This window comes from Mustela nivalis (genome assembly GCF_964662115.1).
Source record: "Mustela nivalis genome assembly, chromosome: 9".
Taxonomy (NCBI): Eukaryota; Metazoa; Chordata; class Mammalia; order Carnivora; family Mustelidae; genus Mustela; species Mustela nivalis.
In genome coordinates, this window is record NC_139028.1 from 64,911,074 (window position 1) to 64,930,228 (window position 19,155).

The following is a 19,155-nucleotide window of genomic DNA, read 5'->3' on the forward strand; positions in this document are numbered from 1 at the left end:
AACCTGTTTTTTAGAATTCATCCTGATATAATATGATTTCTTGCATATGCAGTATGTATTTGTCCCACCGCATTGTCAAAGCTTGAAAACAGAGATTATGGCCTACTATTCTCTGTAGCTATCACCAAATACATTGTTCAAGTCAACATTCATCAGACATTTTCTTCGTCAATTATACTGCTTAGTGTAGTGCCAGGCACACACTAGAGAAGGCAATTAATATGAAAGAACAAGGAGTGAGGATGTGTGAAAGGAAAGGAAAAAGAGGATGGTTTCAACTTACACTACTCAAACGAAGAAGTAACAGCAAGAGATGTTCACTTAGAATATTTTGATGAAATCCTCCCATTTTGCCTTAAACAACTCAAGTACAGACCTTATTTTTAAGAAGTGTGCTAGGGATCAAGGTTTTATTCACTCTACCCTCACGCATAGACTTTAAAGCCATGAGGTATCATGTAATAAGTGGATAAGGGGGAAGTGAATGACTATGAAACTATGAGGAGCTGGTTAAGCTCCTAAGACCCCCATCAGTGAATTTTATTAAGTATATCTAAGCAACTGCAGCAAACTCCCCCAAAAGATGACTGTGTACTTATATTCAGAGAAATCTTGGGAGATCAGGTGCTTCTTCAAAGCCAGTCCTGAAAAGAAAAATAGACTAATAATAATAATATTAATAGAAAGATGGCTCAGAAGCAATGGAGGAAGTTAAAAAAAAAAAAAAAAGCCCTTGGGAAATTTATGGAAAAATAAGGCAGATACTCGGAAAAACAGCCAAACAGAATATCCCTTTCATATTCTATAATCTCCTGAAAGTAGATCTTATTTATGTTTAAAACCAGCACAGTACATTACAAATCCTAAGTACACAGATAATATCTGTAAAATGACTCTCTCTTTAGATATATGGAGGGTGAGGTTTCATGAGTGAAACCTTCAATGATTTTAGAAACCTTCATTTTCCATCTCACGAGAATCTTCCTCATACAAACAAAGCAACCAATACCCTAAAAATAAAGCATCCCTTAATCTAGTACATAAAATAATTCAAGCAGGTAAAGTAAATCATGACACCTTTTATTCAATAAAGGGTGAGTAACCAATCCACGGCAAAACAGGTATTTATACTGTTCGTCCCCCCCGCAAATAATTGAATCCAGTTAACTACTGTTGCTGCCTGATTCCAGAATTATTTGTCTTCTAACTTACAAAGAATGTTTTATATTCATTTGGCTAGAAAATTAGCCCTGTCAACATTACCATGTTCTCCGGAAAAAGTTCATCTCAGGGTTTCAAGGACTCACCAAAGTAAGTCTGTATGTTTCTACACATACATTCAGGGATATTACAACAGGAAGTATAGGACATTGCAACGTTAATATCTGAAGCAAGAAGATTTGTAGTATACATTATATATATGTAGTATATATTAATTACATAAAAATATAAAATATATATATATAGACTTACTGGATAAATTTAAATTTAGATAGCTGCCGTTTTACTTTTAAAAAGTATACACAAGATAAAATGGAATTTTTAAAAATCCTAATTACTTTTTTCTTTTAAAAAAATTTCTTACTCATTTGAATGTTACTGAGTGAACAACAGTAAGGTGTGAGCAAGTCAACTAGTCTGCCTCAATGATACTGAACCCAAGTTCAGTAAGAGGTGGAGGTAAAAAAGGCTATAGGTACGGTCTCTCTGCCTGAATGCCATCTGAGGTCTTTAAAGAAATGGCTCTGAACCCTGGCCGCGTATTTCAATCACCTGGGGGAAGGCATTTAAAATATAAATATGCCTGAGCCCCATGTTGCATCTATGGAATTAAAGGTCACCAAAGTAGTGTTGTAGTCAACTGAAAACTGGATCTCAGATCAGCATTTTGGAAATAATGTTCTAACACCAAAATGTTTCTGCAATTCCCTGATTGATCTGTGTGATGAAGGTGTTTCTACCAACATTTTCTCTAACTTCAAAGGCACAGAAGAGATTACTATGTAAAGATTTAGTTACGTTAATGTTTCCTGGTTGCTTAGATTTACCTCTTTAGGAGCAAATAAAATCTTAAGAACAAACTACAAAGAGGGGAATGAGAATATTACATAAAAGGCAATGGGATAAGTGACCATTAAAAAAACATGTATCTTCCTAATACCTAAAAAACCCTCAACTCTCAACTCTAAGAACCTGAGATTGTGCATAGGAAAAAAAAAATGCTGTTTTGGACTGAAGAACACTATGTCCTGAAATCAAGCTCCTCAGGGAGCCAGGTGACAGTGTGAAGATAATCATCTTGACATCAGAATAAAAAGACTGCGCCCTCTGTTCCCAATTCATTCAGATGGCACAAGGATTTTCCTCATGCCAAGTAAAATGTAGGTCTTTGGTGCTAGTCTAAAACTACGCAACCACTAGCATTTCCTACCTCACTTAGGTCACTGGGGCAATATGAAGGAAGAATCCTTCATTACTGTTCTAATACATTAGTCTAAGATCTAAACAACTTATCCATTTCTCCCATTTCTGTTTCCCCAGCCAAAGACGACCTGCTTTTTAAATCAAACCAGATACCTGAAAAAGATCCCACTCACTATGTTCTTTTTGCCCATTTTGATCCTTACCACATCTCCTCTTCCTATAACCTGGTTCTTCTGAAAATTTCTGGTGCTCTTCAAAAAGTTTTTTAAAGAGTTCTCACTTACTGAAGTGTTATCACAGAAATGTAGGGTTATCCCTTACTGTTTGTATTCTAGAAACTAATCAGCCTAAAAAAATCACTGATTGTCAAGATACAGTACGTAAATTTGCTGTCTATCCAGAGATGAAGTTATTCTTTCACAGCAGCATCTTAAGGATCTAACAATTACTTTTATTAGCAGAAATGAAGGCTATCTGACTCTTATCCTAAGAAATACATATAATGTAAGATCAAAAACACTCTAGAAAGGGATTATACAAAGTATATGAATAAAAAAAAAAAGGGGGGAACGTGGAAAATTGAAAAACCAAGTCCATTTATAGCATTTCTTTAGTTCATTAGATATTCCTTAGGGTTTTATGCTATAAAGATTATGAACATAGAAGTCAATGTATATCCCATTTCCCACCTTTATCATGCCCTCCCTCACCTTGTACGCGCAAATATGAACATACATACACAACAATCTCCAGAAAATGCCTCCCAAGAAATTATTTAATAAATCATAAAAATTGCACATTTCAGCAGCCATAAGAATTGTAGCACAAAAATTCCAAAGGTCCTGCTTTTAGCAGCTGAGAGGTAGAGGATGCTTTACAAAGAAATTCTGTATTAAATTCTCTTCTTTGAGGGAGTATGGCAGCAAAGAAAAAAAAATTTTTGTAACTTGATTGAATATAAACAACATCCAAAGGAAGTAAAACTCTTTATGAGTTGGAAAAGAAACTACCTGATATTTAAATTGCAAACCCCTCCCTACACGGACAAAAGTTTTATACTGGCTTAACAATATTGAAAGAGTATGACACAAGTAACTGCAATAAACAACACAGCCCCTCTCCCCCACACCAAATAATTCATATATATTCTAAAACCTGATCTATTTTCAGAAATATTATGTATTGTTAAAATACAAATTATCAGGTAACCCAAAGGTTACCTGAAGTGAAGTATAAGCAAGCAATTTGAGAAAAATGGAGTTAAAAAACCCTTGCAGAAAGCTAAATGAACTTTTAAAAAACCGGGGAGGTAAAGAACAAGATTAAATTAAGCTGCACATCAGGTAGTCAAGGAAAGTAAGATTTACTTTGCATCAACTCACACAAACAAAATGCTATCTTGAGTTGATCACTGAGCAGAGAATTCAGCAAGTCCAAATGAAAGAGAGGGAGATGTTTAAGAATGACACTCTGTAGAAGGAATGATCCAAACAGCATGAGAATTCTTTAAATCTCTCAATTTAAAAAAAGATACCAGGACCACCTCATGCCCTCCCTCGTACTTGTCTCAACGTGATTGCCAATACGTTTGTACTCTTCAAAGTTCCAGGGGTCATAAACAGCTTTGTACTAGCTGAATGACTTCAACTTCTGTATCATGGATTCCATTCAAATTCACTGTCCTGTCTCTACCTGGGGTGGAGGTGCTGGCTTGCCATTAAGAGCCATCTGGAATGTGGTGGCCTGGCCTGCAGGAGGCAAAGGAGCAGTCTTCAACTTCTTTGTACTAGTTTTAGATGGCCGTTCCTCCTCCTCTTCATCAGAATCCTGAAGGCCATACTTAGAAAAATGGGAGACCTAAGAAAAAGGAGAATCCAACAAAATCAACTTTTTAAAAAGGACTTTATTTTTAAGTAATCTCTATATTGAATGTGGGCCTCAAATTTACAACCCCGAGATCAACAGTTGCATGCTCTACCACTGAGCCAGCCAGGCACCCCAGAATCCTAACAAAATCAATTTTAACACTTATATTCCTAACAGCTTCTAAAATACTTGCCCTTGAAATCATGCAGAATTAGCTTTAAAAAGAAAGAGTTATCAAAATATTTAAGACAGAATGAAATGTCATCTATCACATGTAATTTAGTGCTCGCTTCGGCAGCACATATATCACATGTAATTTATTGCTGTCCCTAGATTTAGATGTTTAGTACATGTACTGGTTGCTTGTACATAATACCAACTTACTAATAAGGAAACCAAATCTGGAAGAGCCATTACTATTTTCACATCTATATACTGCTTAGCTGTTCACTACCGACTTATGTCAGGCCTTCAGCAATTAAATAACTCAAGTGGCTTAGAAGAGAAAGAAACCATTAGGTTAAACTATCAAAGAAGAAAGGATGTTAATGTTTTCATCCCCTGAAATCTTTAAATCAATGACAACTGAGGAGGGGTTAATATCAAGAGATAAAAATTCTGTCTCATGCTTCTAACGATACCGCAGATTGAAAAAACACTCCTTAGAAGTTTATGTAAATGCTCATAGGATGAGGCAGGATGTGAATCATGAGCATAAAGTTTTTCATAGCTTCTTACTGTTCTGGGGTTTAACAAAGGTGTGTAATCTGGGGCAAATCATGCATCTCTATACCTGTTCCCTAATTTGTAAAAAAATAAAGAATTTAAGGGAGGACCTCTTCTAATACATTTTGTCACTCTAATCACAGATTATAAGAACTAGGTTAAGTGACTATCATACCTTAAACACCCAAGAACCTGTTTCAGGACGATACTCTTTGAACTGAGCTCCCTGTTTCCTTGAAACTGCTTCCAATCTACCCTCATAGTTGATATCAGCAAGTCGATCTGGGCTCTTTATTAAACAACGAGATGTTTTATCTGTTGGCCAAACTCCATCCAGTGTAACTTCAGCCTTCCTGCAATGTACAACCACATAAAGTATAAATGTTCCATATTTAAGATCAGAAAGCCAAGTAATATCTATATAAACAGCAAATAAAGGTATCTGTGTTATTTTGGAATTACTCTGCAGATGTTTCATAAACTTAAGTCTTGCCTCCCAAGGTAGATAAGCTCAAAAAGAAGGAATTACCCACACCATCAACTGACTAGCTCAGTATCTGGTTCAAGGGTCAAATTTCATTTATTCTGAACTACCAGAGCACATGATCAATTATTTACAATGAAATTTTAGTTAACACACTATACAGCATTGACCACATTCAGTGCTAATGTCTGATAATAAGACCTAAGTCTTAGTGAAGGTCTTAAAGTGCTACTGTACTTAACAAAAACATTAGTAATAACAGCAACTGCCACTGATAAACAACAAGTGCTTAGAGGAGGAGATTAACAGGAACATCATAAGATTAACCATTAAGTAATGAATGTGAAGGCATCTTGACAGGGATTACATTAAAATTTGTAGATTGCTTTAGCTAGTATGGACATTTTAATAATTTAAAGTCTTCCAATCCATGAACATGGGAAAAATTTCCATTTATTAGTCTTTCTTCACTTCTTCCAGCTTTTGCCTATCTGGTTGAATTTATTCCTAAGTATTTTTTCTTTTTGATGCTATTGTAAATCAAATTTTTTTCTTAACGTCCCTTTCAGATTGCTCATTGTTAGCATACAGAAATTCAACCAATTTTTGTGTATTGACTTTATATCCTGCTACCTTACTGAATTTGTAACTGTTTTTAATGGAATCTTTGGGTTTTCTGCACAAGATAATTTCATTTCTGAAGAGAGATATTTTACTTATTCCTTTCTAATCTGGATGATGCCTTTTATTTCTTTTCCTTGCTTAACTGCTGTGACTAGGGCTTCTAGTATTATGTCGAATAAAACTGGCAAAGTGGGCATCCTTGTTTTGTTCCTGGTCTTAGAGGAAAAGCTTTCATTCTTTCACCACTGAGTCTGACATTTTGAAAATATGGCCCTATTAAGTTGAGGTAGTTTCCTTCTTTTTATTTTATTATTATTTTTAAGTAATCTCTACACCCAACGTGTGGCTTAGAACTTAAAACCACAAGATCAAGAGTCTTGCGCTCCACTGACTGAGCCAGCCAGGCTCCCTGAAGTAGTTTCCTTCTACCTCTAGGAAAGGTGTTGTATTTTGGCAAATGCTTTTTCTACATCTGTTGAGATGATCTGTGATTTTCTTAATTCTACTAATGTCACGTATTACACTGATCACTTTTTGTATGTTAAACCATCCTTGTGTTCCTGGAATAAATACTACTTGGTCATGGTGTATTATCCTTTCGATGTACTACTGAAGTCTCTTTGGTAATACAGTTGGCCTCTGAACAACGCAGGGGTTAGGGGAAACAACGACAGCGCAGTTGAAAATCTGTGTATCTTGGACTCCCACAAAACTTAACTACTAATAACCTACTATTGAATAGAAGCCTTACTGATCACCTAAGTCAACTAACCCATATTGTTATGTTACATTTATTGTATATTGTATTTGCAATAAAGTAAGCTAGGAAAAAGGAAAATGTTGAGAAAAGTCTAAGGAAAAATACACTTAAGGTATTGTACTGTAAAAAAATCCATGTATATGGACCACATAGTTCAAATCTGTGAGGTTCAAGGTTCAAATGTATTTTGAAGATATTTACATCAGGGGCGCCTGGGTGGCTCAGTGGGTTAAAGCCTCTGCCTTTGGCTCAGGTCGTGATCTCAGGGTTCTGGGATCAAGCCCCACATTGGGCTCTTTGCTCAGCAGGGAGCCTACTTCCTCCTCCCTCTCTGCCTGCCTCTCTGCCTACTTGTGATCTCTGTCAAATTAAAAAAAAAAAAAAAAATTTACATCAGTATTCATCAAGGATATTGGTCTATACTTTTATTTTCTTGTAGTTTCTTTTTCTAGCTTTGGAATTAAGGTAATCCTTGACTCATAGTTAGAAAATATTCCTTCCTTTTTTCAGTTTTTTGAAAGAATTTGAGAACTGACATTAATTCTATAAACGTCTGGTAGAATTTACCACTGAAGTCATCTGGTCAAAGGCTTTTAGTTGGGGGAGGACTTTTTTTTTTTAATTACTATTCAATTTCTTTACTATAGGGCTATTTTGAATTTCTTCATGATTCAATCTTGGTAGGTTGTGAACATAAACTACTTTAACTATGGCCCCGTCATCTGTCCAAAGAGGTATCAGAAGCTAGTTTGGCAAATTAAAATATAGAGAAAGAATTAAAAATGGTTGCAGCAGACATAAGGAAAAAAACCTACTATCAAAATACATTTTTGGAAAATAAAAGTTGGACCTGATAGTATTAGGGAAAAGGAGTCAAAAAGTCCTAGTATAGCATGTAACCACTTATACTTTCAAATTAGAGAAACAATCATACTGTATAGTAAGTTAAAAAAAAAAAAGTTGCAGAAAAATGTATATAATGTGAAAAGAATTTTGTGAGTTAGTAGATTATTTTCTAAATATGTAAATAAATCCATACCTATTTAGCCCTTCACCCACGGGTGGTTTTTGGTTATCATCTAAGTAGACAATCACTTCTTTCCTTCGAATATGCACGATATCATCCAAATTTAGATTTGTCAAATTCACATCTCCCTCAAAATAGATTGAACCATAACCTATACAAGTAAAAGCAAATAGTTGAAAAGTCATTCTGTACAGAGGACAAATAACCTATTTTATACTTCCACTGACTAAATGCTCAAAAGAAAACCAACTTTAAACATTAATCAATATTTCATTTTTAAATTTTTTAAAAGATTTCATTTTTAAGTGATCTCTACACATTGAACATGGGACTTTGAACTCACAATCCCATAATCAAGTCACATGTTCTACCAACTGAGCCAGCCAGACTACCCGAAACATTAATCAAATCACCTAGTAATATCATCAGTGGCTTATTTCATTCATAGTATGTATCAGAAGATGACATCAAAACCAGTTATCTGGTTTAATATCTACATTTCTACTGCACTTATCCTCAAAACAGTTTTCTTAAATCTCTTCACAGTACCTGTACTATTGCTACACAAACAACCCTCACTTAGTACCTAGCTTGCAGAATAAGTTAAAATGCCAGAGAGCCCTCTCTAAAATACAATATAGCAAGATAAGATTTCCCCCCAAGAAAACTTTATCTGTATTAAATTATTAATATAAAGCTGAATCTAAATATTATTCATCTCTTATTACTCACTTTTCTTACTTAGTATTTTCTTGCTGATTATAGTATTTTCTTTAATTGTAGAAAACTGCAACGAGCCAAACAGTTACCAAAGAATGTTATATGGTTCTAGTCTTTGTTACTTGTCGATCAAAGTGTCTACTATGCAGGTCAAGGCAGGTCCAGGCTTAAATATTACAAAATCCTAAGCTCACACTCACCTTTACGACCAATAGTGAAATCAGAGACAATACACTCTCCCTTTTCATTGGTTATTTTAGCAAGGTCATCCATAGATGGAATAGTATAGTAACCAACCTTAGTGAGAACAATGCCTATGACAAAAGAAAGAGAAAATATAATATTAATTGTAATTGTCCTTATGTAGAGAAATTTTCGTAATATTTATTTTACTTTTTCCTTTTTAAGAAGAGTAACTTTTTAAAAAAGACTTTATTTATTTATTTATTTGACAAAGAGAGAGATAGCAAGAGAGGGAAACCAAGCAAGGGGATTGTGTGAGGGGAGAAGCAGGCTTCCTCCTGAGCAGGGAGCCTGATATGGGGCTCAATCCCAGGGCCCTGCGATCATGGTCATGATCCAACATGAGCCAACAGCAGACATTTAATGGCTGAGCAACCCAGGTGCCCCTTAAAAAAATAATTCTTAAAATAATCTGAAATAATCCATAATTCAATTATTAAATAAAGAGAAAATATATAGGACTAAAGCATTTTCCCAAACTATTTCTTCTTAAGATTTTATTTATTTACTTGAAGAGAGACCACATGAGCAAGGTGGAAGGGGGAAGTGGGAAAGGGAACAGAAGACTCCCTCCTGAGCAGGGAGCCAGACATGGGGCCTGATCCCAGGACCCTGAGATCATGATCCGAGCCAAAGGAAGACACTTAACCAAATGAGCCATCCAAGGGCCCACCAAACTGGTTTTCTGAGAAACACTATTCCTAGGAGAAACTTGTGCTTTTTTAGAAAAAGGTTCCTAGTCAAACTAAGTTTGGGAACCACGAACATGATAGTAAGTTACAGGCTCTGAGAACTTACAAAATAATTAAGTCTAACAATCAAGTCTTAATCTAGTGTTTTCCATACTTAATCACAGAACCTTTTCATATGGTCCCCATTAACATACTGCACTATGAAAGGCATTCCATAAAATGAGTTCTGAGAAAGGCTTACTTAATCCATTTTTCTTCTATTCTATGCAAATCCCAACATGGAAAAAATCTGCCTTGATTCAGTGGTAGAGACAGAACTACAACTCTAAACTCAATACTTTTTTTAAAAAGATTTATTTGAGAGAGAGAGTGAGCGAGTGTGTGTGCACACACATGTGCACATATCTGCGAGGTGGAGCGGGGACGGGCAAAGGTGGAGACAAAATCCCAAGCAGGAGCAATTGGGTGGCTCAGTTGGTTGGGCCCCTGCCTTCGGCTCAGGTCATGATCCCAGAGTCCTGGGATTGAGTCCCACATCAGGCTCTGAGCTCCACGGGGAGGCTGCTTCTCCCTCTGACCTTCTCCCTTCTCATGCTCTCTCTCGCTCTCTCTCTGATGAATGCATAAAATCTTTAAAAAAAAAAAAAAAAAAAAATCCCAAGCAGACTTCCCTGCTGAGTGCAGAGCCTGACATAGGCCTCCATTCCATCCCATGACCCTGAGATCATGACCTGATTCAAAATCAGAGGTTGGACAATTAACCGAATAAGTTATCCAGGTGCCCCAGGAAAGGAATTTTAAATTGGAAGGTAACAAAGTCAGTGAGAAAAATAAGAAAAAAAAAAAAAAAAAAAAAAAAAAAAAAAAAAAAATTTAGAGTGGGCATTTGAAAAACAGATGTAGTATCAGAATAATTTCATGTAGATACACACAAATATATACTTGGATTCTTTTTTTTTTTTTTTTTAAAGATTTTATTTATTTGACAGAGAGAGAGATCACAAATAGGCAGAGAGACAGACAGAGAGAGAGAGATGAGGAGAAGCAGGATCCCTGCTGAGCAGAGAGCCCTATGCGGGACTCGATCCCAGGCCCCTGGGATCATGACCTGAGCCGAAGGCAGAGGCTTAACCCACTGAGCCACCCAGGCGCCCCTTATACTTGGATTCTTAATGTGAAAATATACACCTGTTTCCTCAGGGCACCAAGTGACCAGAAAATATATATGAAGGCAAGAATATAATCAGATACAGAAAAATTTCACAAACACTTAAAGAGTAACTATAAAACAATCTGAATGTTCACTAACAGAGGATAGATAAACCAAGTGTGGCATATATATAATAACTGAGTATCACTCAGCAATAAAAAAGAATGAACTGTTGATATATCATGGATGAAATAAAAAATAAAGAGCTAAAAAGAGTACCAAAAGTATGATTCCAGAGGAGAAGCCTGCTTCTCCTCTCCCTGTTGCTCTGCCTACTTGTGCTCTCTCCCTCTTTTGCTGTCAAATAGATAGATAGTATCTTTAAAAAAACCTAGTAAACAATCTATCTGAGTTTATAAAGCTAGGGAATGTATAAGGATAGTCTCTGGCTATAAAATTTGGGATCTCTAAACTATACAGATAATTAATAACATGAATTTTAACTACTCCAAAGGTAAAAGAAGTATGTGAATTAAGAACCAAACAAAACCAAGTGAAGTGTTTAAATGTCAACACTTATAAAATGTAATAAAAACATTTAATTAAAAGTTAAGGTAGCTGACTTCCACTAAATTGAAAACCTGAGTGAAGTTAAGAGGTCTCAAATGACTGGTAAAAGATTACCCATGCAGCAATCTGAATCTGACCTGCCGGATGCATATGGTAAGTATTATTTTCTATTTCTTCTCGGTCATCCTGCAGTGACTCCTCATGAAAAGAGGTCTCTTCACTGCTTCCTTCCAGCCCATTTCGCAAGGCAGCACGCATGTTTAATGCAACAATAGTATCATCCACACTGCCACTACTGTTGTGTTTATTTCCAGCAGTCTCCGGGGTTTGTGGAATGGGTTTGGCAATAGGATTAGTATAAAAACGTGACACAAGAGAATCATCATCTCCATCCTGCTGATGGTTCTCATCAACAGGTTTGCTCAGGAAACTGAATCTGAAAAGAAGAAACAAATGTTATCTAAAGAGCTACCTTTATAACAATGATAACAGCCAACCGTCACTGAAACTTTACTGAGTAATTCTACATATTAAAAAGTTATTTAGACTGACAGAGAAAAAGAAAATAACTTGCCCAAACTCAAAAAACTCTGAGAGCTAAAATTGGGATTTTAACACAGGAAATATGGCTGCAAATTACATCATCTATTTTCATGATCAGATTACAACTGAGCTATTTTCATGAATGAATGAACCCGAGCATCCCAATTTTTTAAAATAGATTTTATTTATTTGACAGACAGAGATCATAAGTAGGCAGAGAGGCAAGCAGCGAGAGAGAGAGAAAGAGAGAGAGAGAGAGAGACAGAGAGGAGGAAGCAGGCTCCCCGCTGAGCAGAGAGCCCGATGCGGGGCTCGATCCCAGGACCCTGAGACCATGACCCGAGCTGAAGGCAGAGGCTTATTAACCCACTGAGCCACCCAGGCACCTCTGAGCATCCCAATTTTTAGTCAAAAAAAAAAAGAAAGAAAGAAAAAGAGTGGTGCCTCAGTGGCTCAGTCAGTTAAACGTCTGCCTTTGGATCAGGTGACGATTCTAGGGTCTTGGAATCAAGTCCCGCATTGGGCTCCCTGCTCATGGGGAGTCTGCTTCTGCTTCTCCCTCTGCCTGCTGCTCTGCCTACTTGTGCTCTTTCTCTATCAAATAAATAAATAAAATCTTTAAAAAAAAGAAAAAAGAAAAAGGCACTCTACTACATAAGGTCAAAGAAGAGCAGTGAATTTCAAACAAAAAACTAAAAAGTTTAGATTTTTAATCTAAGCAAGGTATTAGAAAATGCTTCATTAATGAAAAATCAAATAAGAATTTTATCCAAAGAAAAAGAAAGAAACAAACAAAACACAGGAGTACAAGGATGTATATACAATTTTTCACTGAAGCATCGTTTTGAATACAAAGAATACCAAAATAATCTAAATTGTCCTCCAATGGGGAACTAATTATCAAATATTCACAAAGATGGCTATCAGAGTCATTTAAAAAGTGGAGGCAGATACATTCATATTGATACAGAAAGACATTTATAATAAAATAAGTGGAAATAAGAGGCTATAAAATATTATATCATTCATGCCTAGTCTCTACAATGTACCTATATAAATAAATTTCTAAACTGTAAGAATATATATCAAACTATTAAATATTATTGTGTATACTTCTATTTCCTCCTTTATACACTTATATACTTATTTTTATTTTTTTGGTGTGGTTACAATGACTATGTGTCATTACCACAAATAAGACATCCCTTATTTTAAGGGCGGAGGGGCAGATATATGAGAATATATGAGAACCCTGTGCAAAATGACACATGAATATCAAAATAATTACATAAATTGAATCAGAAGATCTCCTATAATTTTAAGATCTAAAATACCCAAAAAGCAAAAATATGACTTAATTTCCAGGTGCTCACATGCTATAATAATATGCCACATTCACCAATCTTCATAAATTTTCATAGAATGAATAAATTCCAAGCTCAGAATCTCTTCAAAATGAGAACAGGGTGCTCTATTAGAAATAACCCAAAACAAAATTTGGTTTACCTCTCCCCATTTTCTGGATAATCAGATGGTGAAGCTAGATCTTCCGAGTCACGATTAACAGGAGAGAAGAGATTGCTATTGTTAAGGTTCTTCAAAACCAACTTCTTAATGCTCTTCCTATAAAGAGACCAAAAGAAAAAAAAAAAAAAAAAGAACTCAGGCACACATAATTACATAACTAACATTATCTTAAAAACTAGTCAAAAAGAGCATTCTTGTTCAGCTCTTACATATCTAAAAATGACCTAACAAGTTTAATTCACAATGTTTAATACATAACCAGAATATAAGATCTCAAATATATTACATTCTGGTGTTTGGAAGAGTAAGTGAAGCACTTAAAACAAAGTGGGAAATCTCGAAAACAGTCCTCCTCCTCTGAATCCTCAGCATTCTACCCAGACACTTAGTTAACCCATCATACTATATCTTATATTTCAATTACTTCTCTAAATATCTTCTCTTTAAATATTTTCTTCCTTTCTTGACAGTCAGGATTCATGACTGTCTCCTCAGAGAACTTGGAGTGCTGCCTTGAAGACAATAGGAAAGAGACATTTGCTGATTGAGTAAGATTCCTTTTTAAGGATGACAAGAAACAGGAGCAAAAAAACCCTGACATCCAGTGATGCAAACAGTCACAAATATCTTCAAACTTCACAAGTATGTATAGCAGGTTTACTTAAGGCAAGAACCTCTATCTTATATATGCTTCAAATAGAAGAACCGTAGAGGGGATCTTATTCAATTTCCACTTAAAAACTCCTTGGATTAATTAATGTGCTCTATTCCCTCTTTAAAAAAACAAACTACAGGGGCACCTGGGTGGCAAAGTCACTTAAGGGTTTGCCTTCAGCTCAGGTTATGATCCCAGGGTCCTGGGATCCAGTCCTGCATCCAGCTTCTTGCTCAGCAGGAAGCCTGCTTCTCCCTGTCTCTCTGCCCCTTCCCCCAGCTCATGCTCTCTCTCTGTCAAAAAAAAATAAACAAAACCTAAAAAGAAAAAGAAATCTCTGAAAGTCAGTATTAGCATCTTTGAGCTCTAATTATTGGCATAAACAATTTTAAAAATGTAATAACATAAAATAACTTTTTTTTTTTTTTAAAGATTTTATTTATTTATTTGACAGAGAGAGATCACAAGTAGGCAGAGAGGCAGGCAGAGAGAGAGAGAGAGAGAGGAGGAAGCAGGCTCCCTGCTGAGCAGAGAGCCCGATGCGGGACTCGATCCCAGGACCCTGAGATCATGACCTGAGCTGAAAGCAGTGGCTTAACCCACTGAGCCACCCAGGCGCCCCCATAAAATAACTTTTAAAAAGACACAAAAATGAACAAGGTATTTCTTCAAAGAGATAAATAGCCAATATGCAAAAGGTAAGATATTAAATATCATAAAGGAAATGTAAATTGTAAGCATGAAATACCACTTCACACCCACTAGGATGGCTATTATAAACAAAACAGAAAATACTAAGTGCTGACAAGAAAATGGAGAACATGGAAACATGCACTGCTCTTAGGAATGCAAAATAGTGGAGCTGTTATAGGAAACAGTTGAGAGCTCCCCAAAAGGTTAAATACAGAATTAACATATGAGCAAACAATTCCAATTCTATTTTTTTTAAAGATTTTATTTATTTATTTGTCAGAGAGAGAGAGTGAGCGAGAGAGTGAGAGCGAGCAAGCACAGGCAGACAGAGTGGCAGGCAGAGTCAGAGGGAGAAGCAGGCTCCTTGCCGAGCAAGGAGCCCGATGTGGGACTCGATCCCACGACGCTGGGATCATGACCTGAACCAAAGGCAGCTGCTTAACCAACTGAGCCATCCAGGCGTCCCCCAATTCCAGTTCTAGATATATACTCAAAATACCTGAAAATAGGCAAACAGATACTTGTATACCAAGGTTCATAATGGCACTATTTACATAGCTAAAAGGTGAAAACAACCCAAATGTCCAACAACAGGTCAAAGGACAAACCAAATGTAGTTTTGATTTGCCCAAACAATGGAATATTATACTGTCTTAAAAAGAAATGAAGTTTTGGGGCACCTGGGTGGCTCAATGCATTAGGCCTCTGCCTTTGGCTCAGGTCATGATCTCAGAATTCTGGGATCAAGCCCTCCATCGGGCTCTCTGTTCAGCAGGGAGCCTGCTTCCGTCTCTCTCTGCCTGCCTCTCTGCCTACTTGTGATCTCTCTGTCAAACAAATAATTGGAAATAAAATCTTTAAAAAAAAAAAGAAAAAAACCAAGTTTTGTTTCTGGGTTTTTTTAAACATTTTATTTATTTATTTGATAAGAAATGTGTTCATTTTTTATGATATAGAATTTAAGGAAATAAACCAACCAAAATATACAAACTTAACAAAAAAAGGGAAAAAGTCAGTATGAATATAGAGGACGTAAATGATTAGCAAGTTTGGTCTAATTCACGATCACCATACCCAACAACTATAAGACACATATTCTTTTCAAGCGCACATGGATTATTTATGACAACTAGCCATATACTGGAGCATTAAAGCAACCCACAAATTCCAAAGACTCAAAATTACCTAGAACACCTTTTTCACATAAACTAGAACTTATTTACAAAATGATCACTTAAAAATCTCTGTGTTAGATGGGGTGCCTGGGTGGCTCAGTGGGTTAAAGCCTCTGCTAGCTCAGGTCATGATCCCAGGATCCTGGGATCAAGCTCCACATCTGACTCTCTGCTCAGCAGGGAGCCTACTTCCTCATCTCTCTCTACCTGCCTCTCTGCCTGCTTCTCTGCCTACTTGTGATCTCTGTCAAATAAATAAAATCTTTAAAAAAAAAAAAATCTCTGTTAGGAATTTACACTCTTCCATAACCCAAGGTGCAATGTCCCCAGCCATGAAAAAAAAAAAAATTTTATTACCATATATAATCATTGTCTGAATGGTAAAAATACTCCATGTCAAAACTTAGGGAATACAAATACAGCTGATCTGAAGGAAAATTTTTATCTTTATTTTTTTTAATTTTTATTTATATTTTTAAAAAAGATTTTACTTATTTGACAGAGAGAGACACAGCAAGAGAGGGAACAGAAGCAGGGGGAGCGAGAGAAGGAGAAGCAGGCTTCCCGCAGAGCAGGGAGCCTGATGTGGGGCTCGATCCCAGGACTCTGGGATCATGACCTGAGCTAGCTGAAGGCAGATACTTAACAACTGAGCCACCCAGGAGCCCCGAAAATTTATATCTTCAAATGCATATATTTGGAAAGAAGGAAAGCTGAAAGCTGAAAATCAAAGAACTACACATCCAGTTAGAAAAAGGACAGAAAATTAAACACCAAAAAAAGGGGAGTGGGAAAGGCAGGCACTGAAGATATAAAATGAAATTAAATGAAAAAGAAAAAAAAAGAAAAAAGAAAAAAAACCCTTGTCAGAAACAAAAATGGGAATAACTCCACAGAGTCTACTGAAATGAAAAAGACAGTAAAGATACTTTTTAACAACTTTATTCCAATAAATTCAAAATTCTGGTTAGTTCAACAATGTAAGAATAATACTTGCCAAAAGTTAACACAAGAAATAAAAAGTTTAAGGGGCGCCTCTGCCTTAGGTTCAGGTTATGTGGGTTGAAGCCTCTGCCTTAGGCTCAGGTCATGATTCCAGGGTCCTGGGATTGAGCCCAGCATGGAGCTCTCTGCTCAGCGGGGAGCCTGCTTCCTCTCTCCCTCTCTGCCTGCCTCTGCCTACTTGTGATCTCTGTCAAATAAATAATCTTAAAAAATAATAATAATAAATAAATAAGCTTAATAGCCCTATAACTTTTATATAAATTAATAATTTTTAAGAAAAAATCAAAACCAAGAACAAGCCTTATTACAAATATGACTTCAGAACCACATATCTTCACTGGTACCCTACATTTATTGAAAACAAACAAACAAACAAAAAAAACCAAAAAACCCAAAAAACCAAAAAGGTCTATCTTACATGAATTATTCCAGAAAATAGAGAAAGTACTCCCCAATTTATTTTTAAGGTCAGCATAAATTTTATACCAAAACTAGGTAAGAAAGGAAAAGTCAGGTCATTCTAGGTGATGAACAAAATTGCAAAAAATCCTGGACAAAAGTTTACACAGTGAATCCTAACAAGCAAGTAAGTTATCAAACATTATCAGAGCCTGTGTGGAAAGAACTTAGGAGCAACTTAAAAGGGCCTCCACCAGCCAGAGATGGGACAACTTGGCAGCCATAAAAAAAACAGCAGCTCCAATGGACATAAGCCCTGGAACAAGGGTTGGGGGTCAAATAAATAAATAAAATCTTTTTTTTTTCCTTAAGATTTTATTTATTTATTTATTTGACAGACAGATCACAAGAAGGCAGAAAGGCAGGTGGGGCAGGGGAGGAAGCAGGCTCCCTGCTGAGCAGAGAGCCCAACGAGGGGCTTGATCCCAGGACCCTGGGATCATGACCTGAGCTGAAGGTAGAGGCTTTAACCCACTGAGCCACCCAGGTGCCCCAATAAATAAAATCTTTAAAAACAAACAAAACAAAACAAAAAACCACAGGCATATTTAAAACAAGAAACAGAGTAAAATATTCCCTTTGCCTTACAGTCCTTCATTTATTTAAAGATTTTATTTATTTGAGAGAGAGAGAGAGAGAGAGAGCATGAGAGGGGAATGGTCAGAGGGAGAAGCAGACTCCCCCCCAAGCAGGGAGCCCTATGTGGGACTGGATCCTGGGACTCCAGGATGATGACCTGACATGAAGGCAGTTATTTATCCAAATGAGCCACCCAGGCACCCCTATTTATTTATTTTTAAAATAGTCTCTGTGCTCAATGTAGGGCTCACAACCACAACCCAGAGATCCAAAGTCAAATGCTTGACCGACTAAGCCAGCCAGGTGCCCCTCCCTCTTCAGTTTAAATAACACATCCTCAGAATAGCTTTTCTTCATCATTCTCCCCATTAGTCTCCCCTACAGTAGCAATCTCTACTACTCCTTTCTGTCACTTGTCTCACTTATGATTACTGTCAACATCTCTCTCCTCTCACAGACTGTGAATTCAGCGATGGGAGGAATGTGTCTCGTTCGTAGCTGCATTCCCAATGCCTACCAAACTTGGCACTTAGTAGTTACTTGATAAATGTTTGTTGAATGAAGGAATGAACAGATGAATTAAAGAATATTTTCCAAATTTACCATTCAGAATAAGTAAAATTATTGGCTTGCTCTATTGTAACTTTCTTTTGACTAGTATGAAAAGGTAAAAGACATGACAGCAATGAAGTTCTCACACTATCAATCTACCATATTCATCTTTAAGAGCAAACACAGTAATGTTCTAGAGGTGGCCATACTTATAAAGTCCTTCATGAATCCTTTACCCTCTGTGGTATTATATGGCAACTGTTTACAGAGTTACACAGTGATAGCCCAAGGCTTGGTTAGGAAGTGAACAGGGGCATATGCCATTTCCTTTAGATAGATAAATCTAGAGTAAATTCTAGATTCTAACAACTCAGTCATGGAAATGTGACAGCATAAACTGAAAAGACCTTCACAATCTCTATCTCCCCTTATCCCTTGGCTTAGATGATCCCCATCTCTTATAGGGAGGGAGCTGAGATTCTGAACTGAGATTCTATACTATTATTTAGCTTCTTTTATGCCTCCTAAGATGCATTTCTTTTCTTCACAAGATTTATTTTTAAGTAATCTCTGCACCCAGTGTGGGGCAAACATACCTATGTATGTAGAGCTTATGTTCATGAGGGAAAAACAGACCAAAAATACAAATATTAAAAAAAAATTATATATGAGAAGGTATGA

General features: G+C 36.4%; 1 protein-coding gene across 25 annotated transcripts in view; it reads right to left on the minus strand.

Moving 5' to 3' along the window:
* NUP98 (nucleoporin 98 and 96 precursor) overlaps window positions 1-19,155 on the minus strand; it is a gene marked incomplete at its 3' end in the record, with an annotated part of 121,444 nt that overhangs the window by 36,911 nt on the left and 65,378 nt on the right. For all 25 annotated transcript variants that reach the window (XM_082749850.1, XM_082749838.1, XM_082749844.1 and 22 more), the window contains 6 exons: window positions 13,336-13,452; window positions 11,424-11,722; window positions 8,832-8,945; window positions 7,924-8,062; window positions 5,192-5,369; window positions 4,117-4,281 (listed from right to left, as the gene is read on the minus strand). In XM_082749850.1, coding sequence (XP_082605976.1) covers window positions 4,117-4,281; window positions 5,192-5,369; window positions 7,924-8,062; window positions 8,832-8,945; window positions 11,424-11,722; window positions 13,336-13,452 — 1,012 coding nt within the window. The remainder of the gene's footprint in view (window positions 1-4,116; window positions 4,282-5,191; window positions 5,370-7,923; window positions 8,063-8,831; window positions 8,946-11,423; window positions 11,723-13,335; window positions 13,453-19,155) is intronic.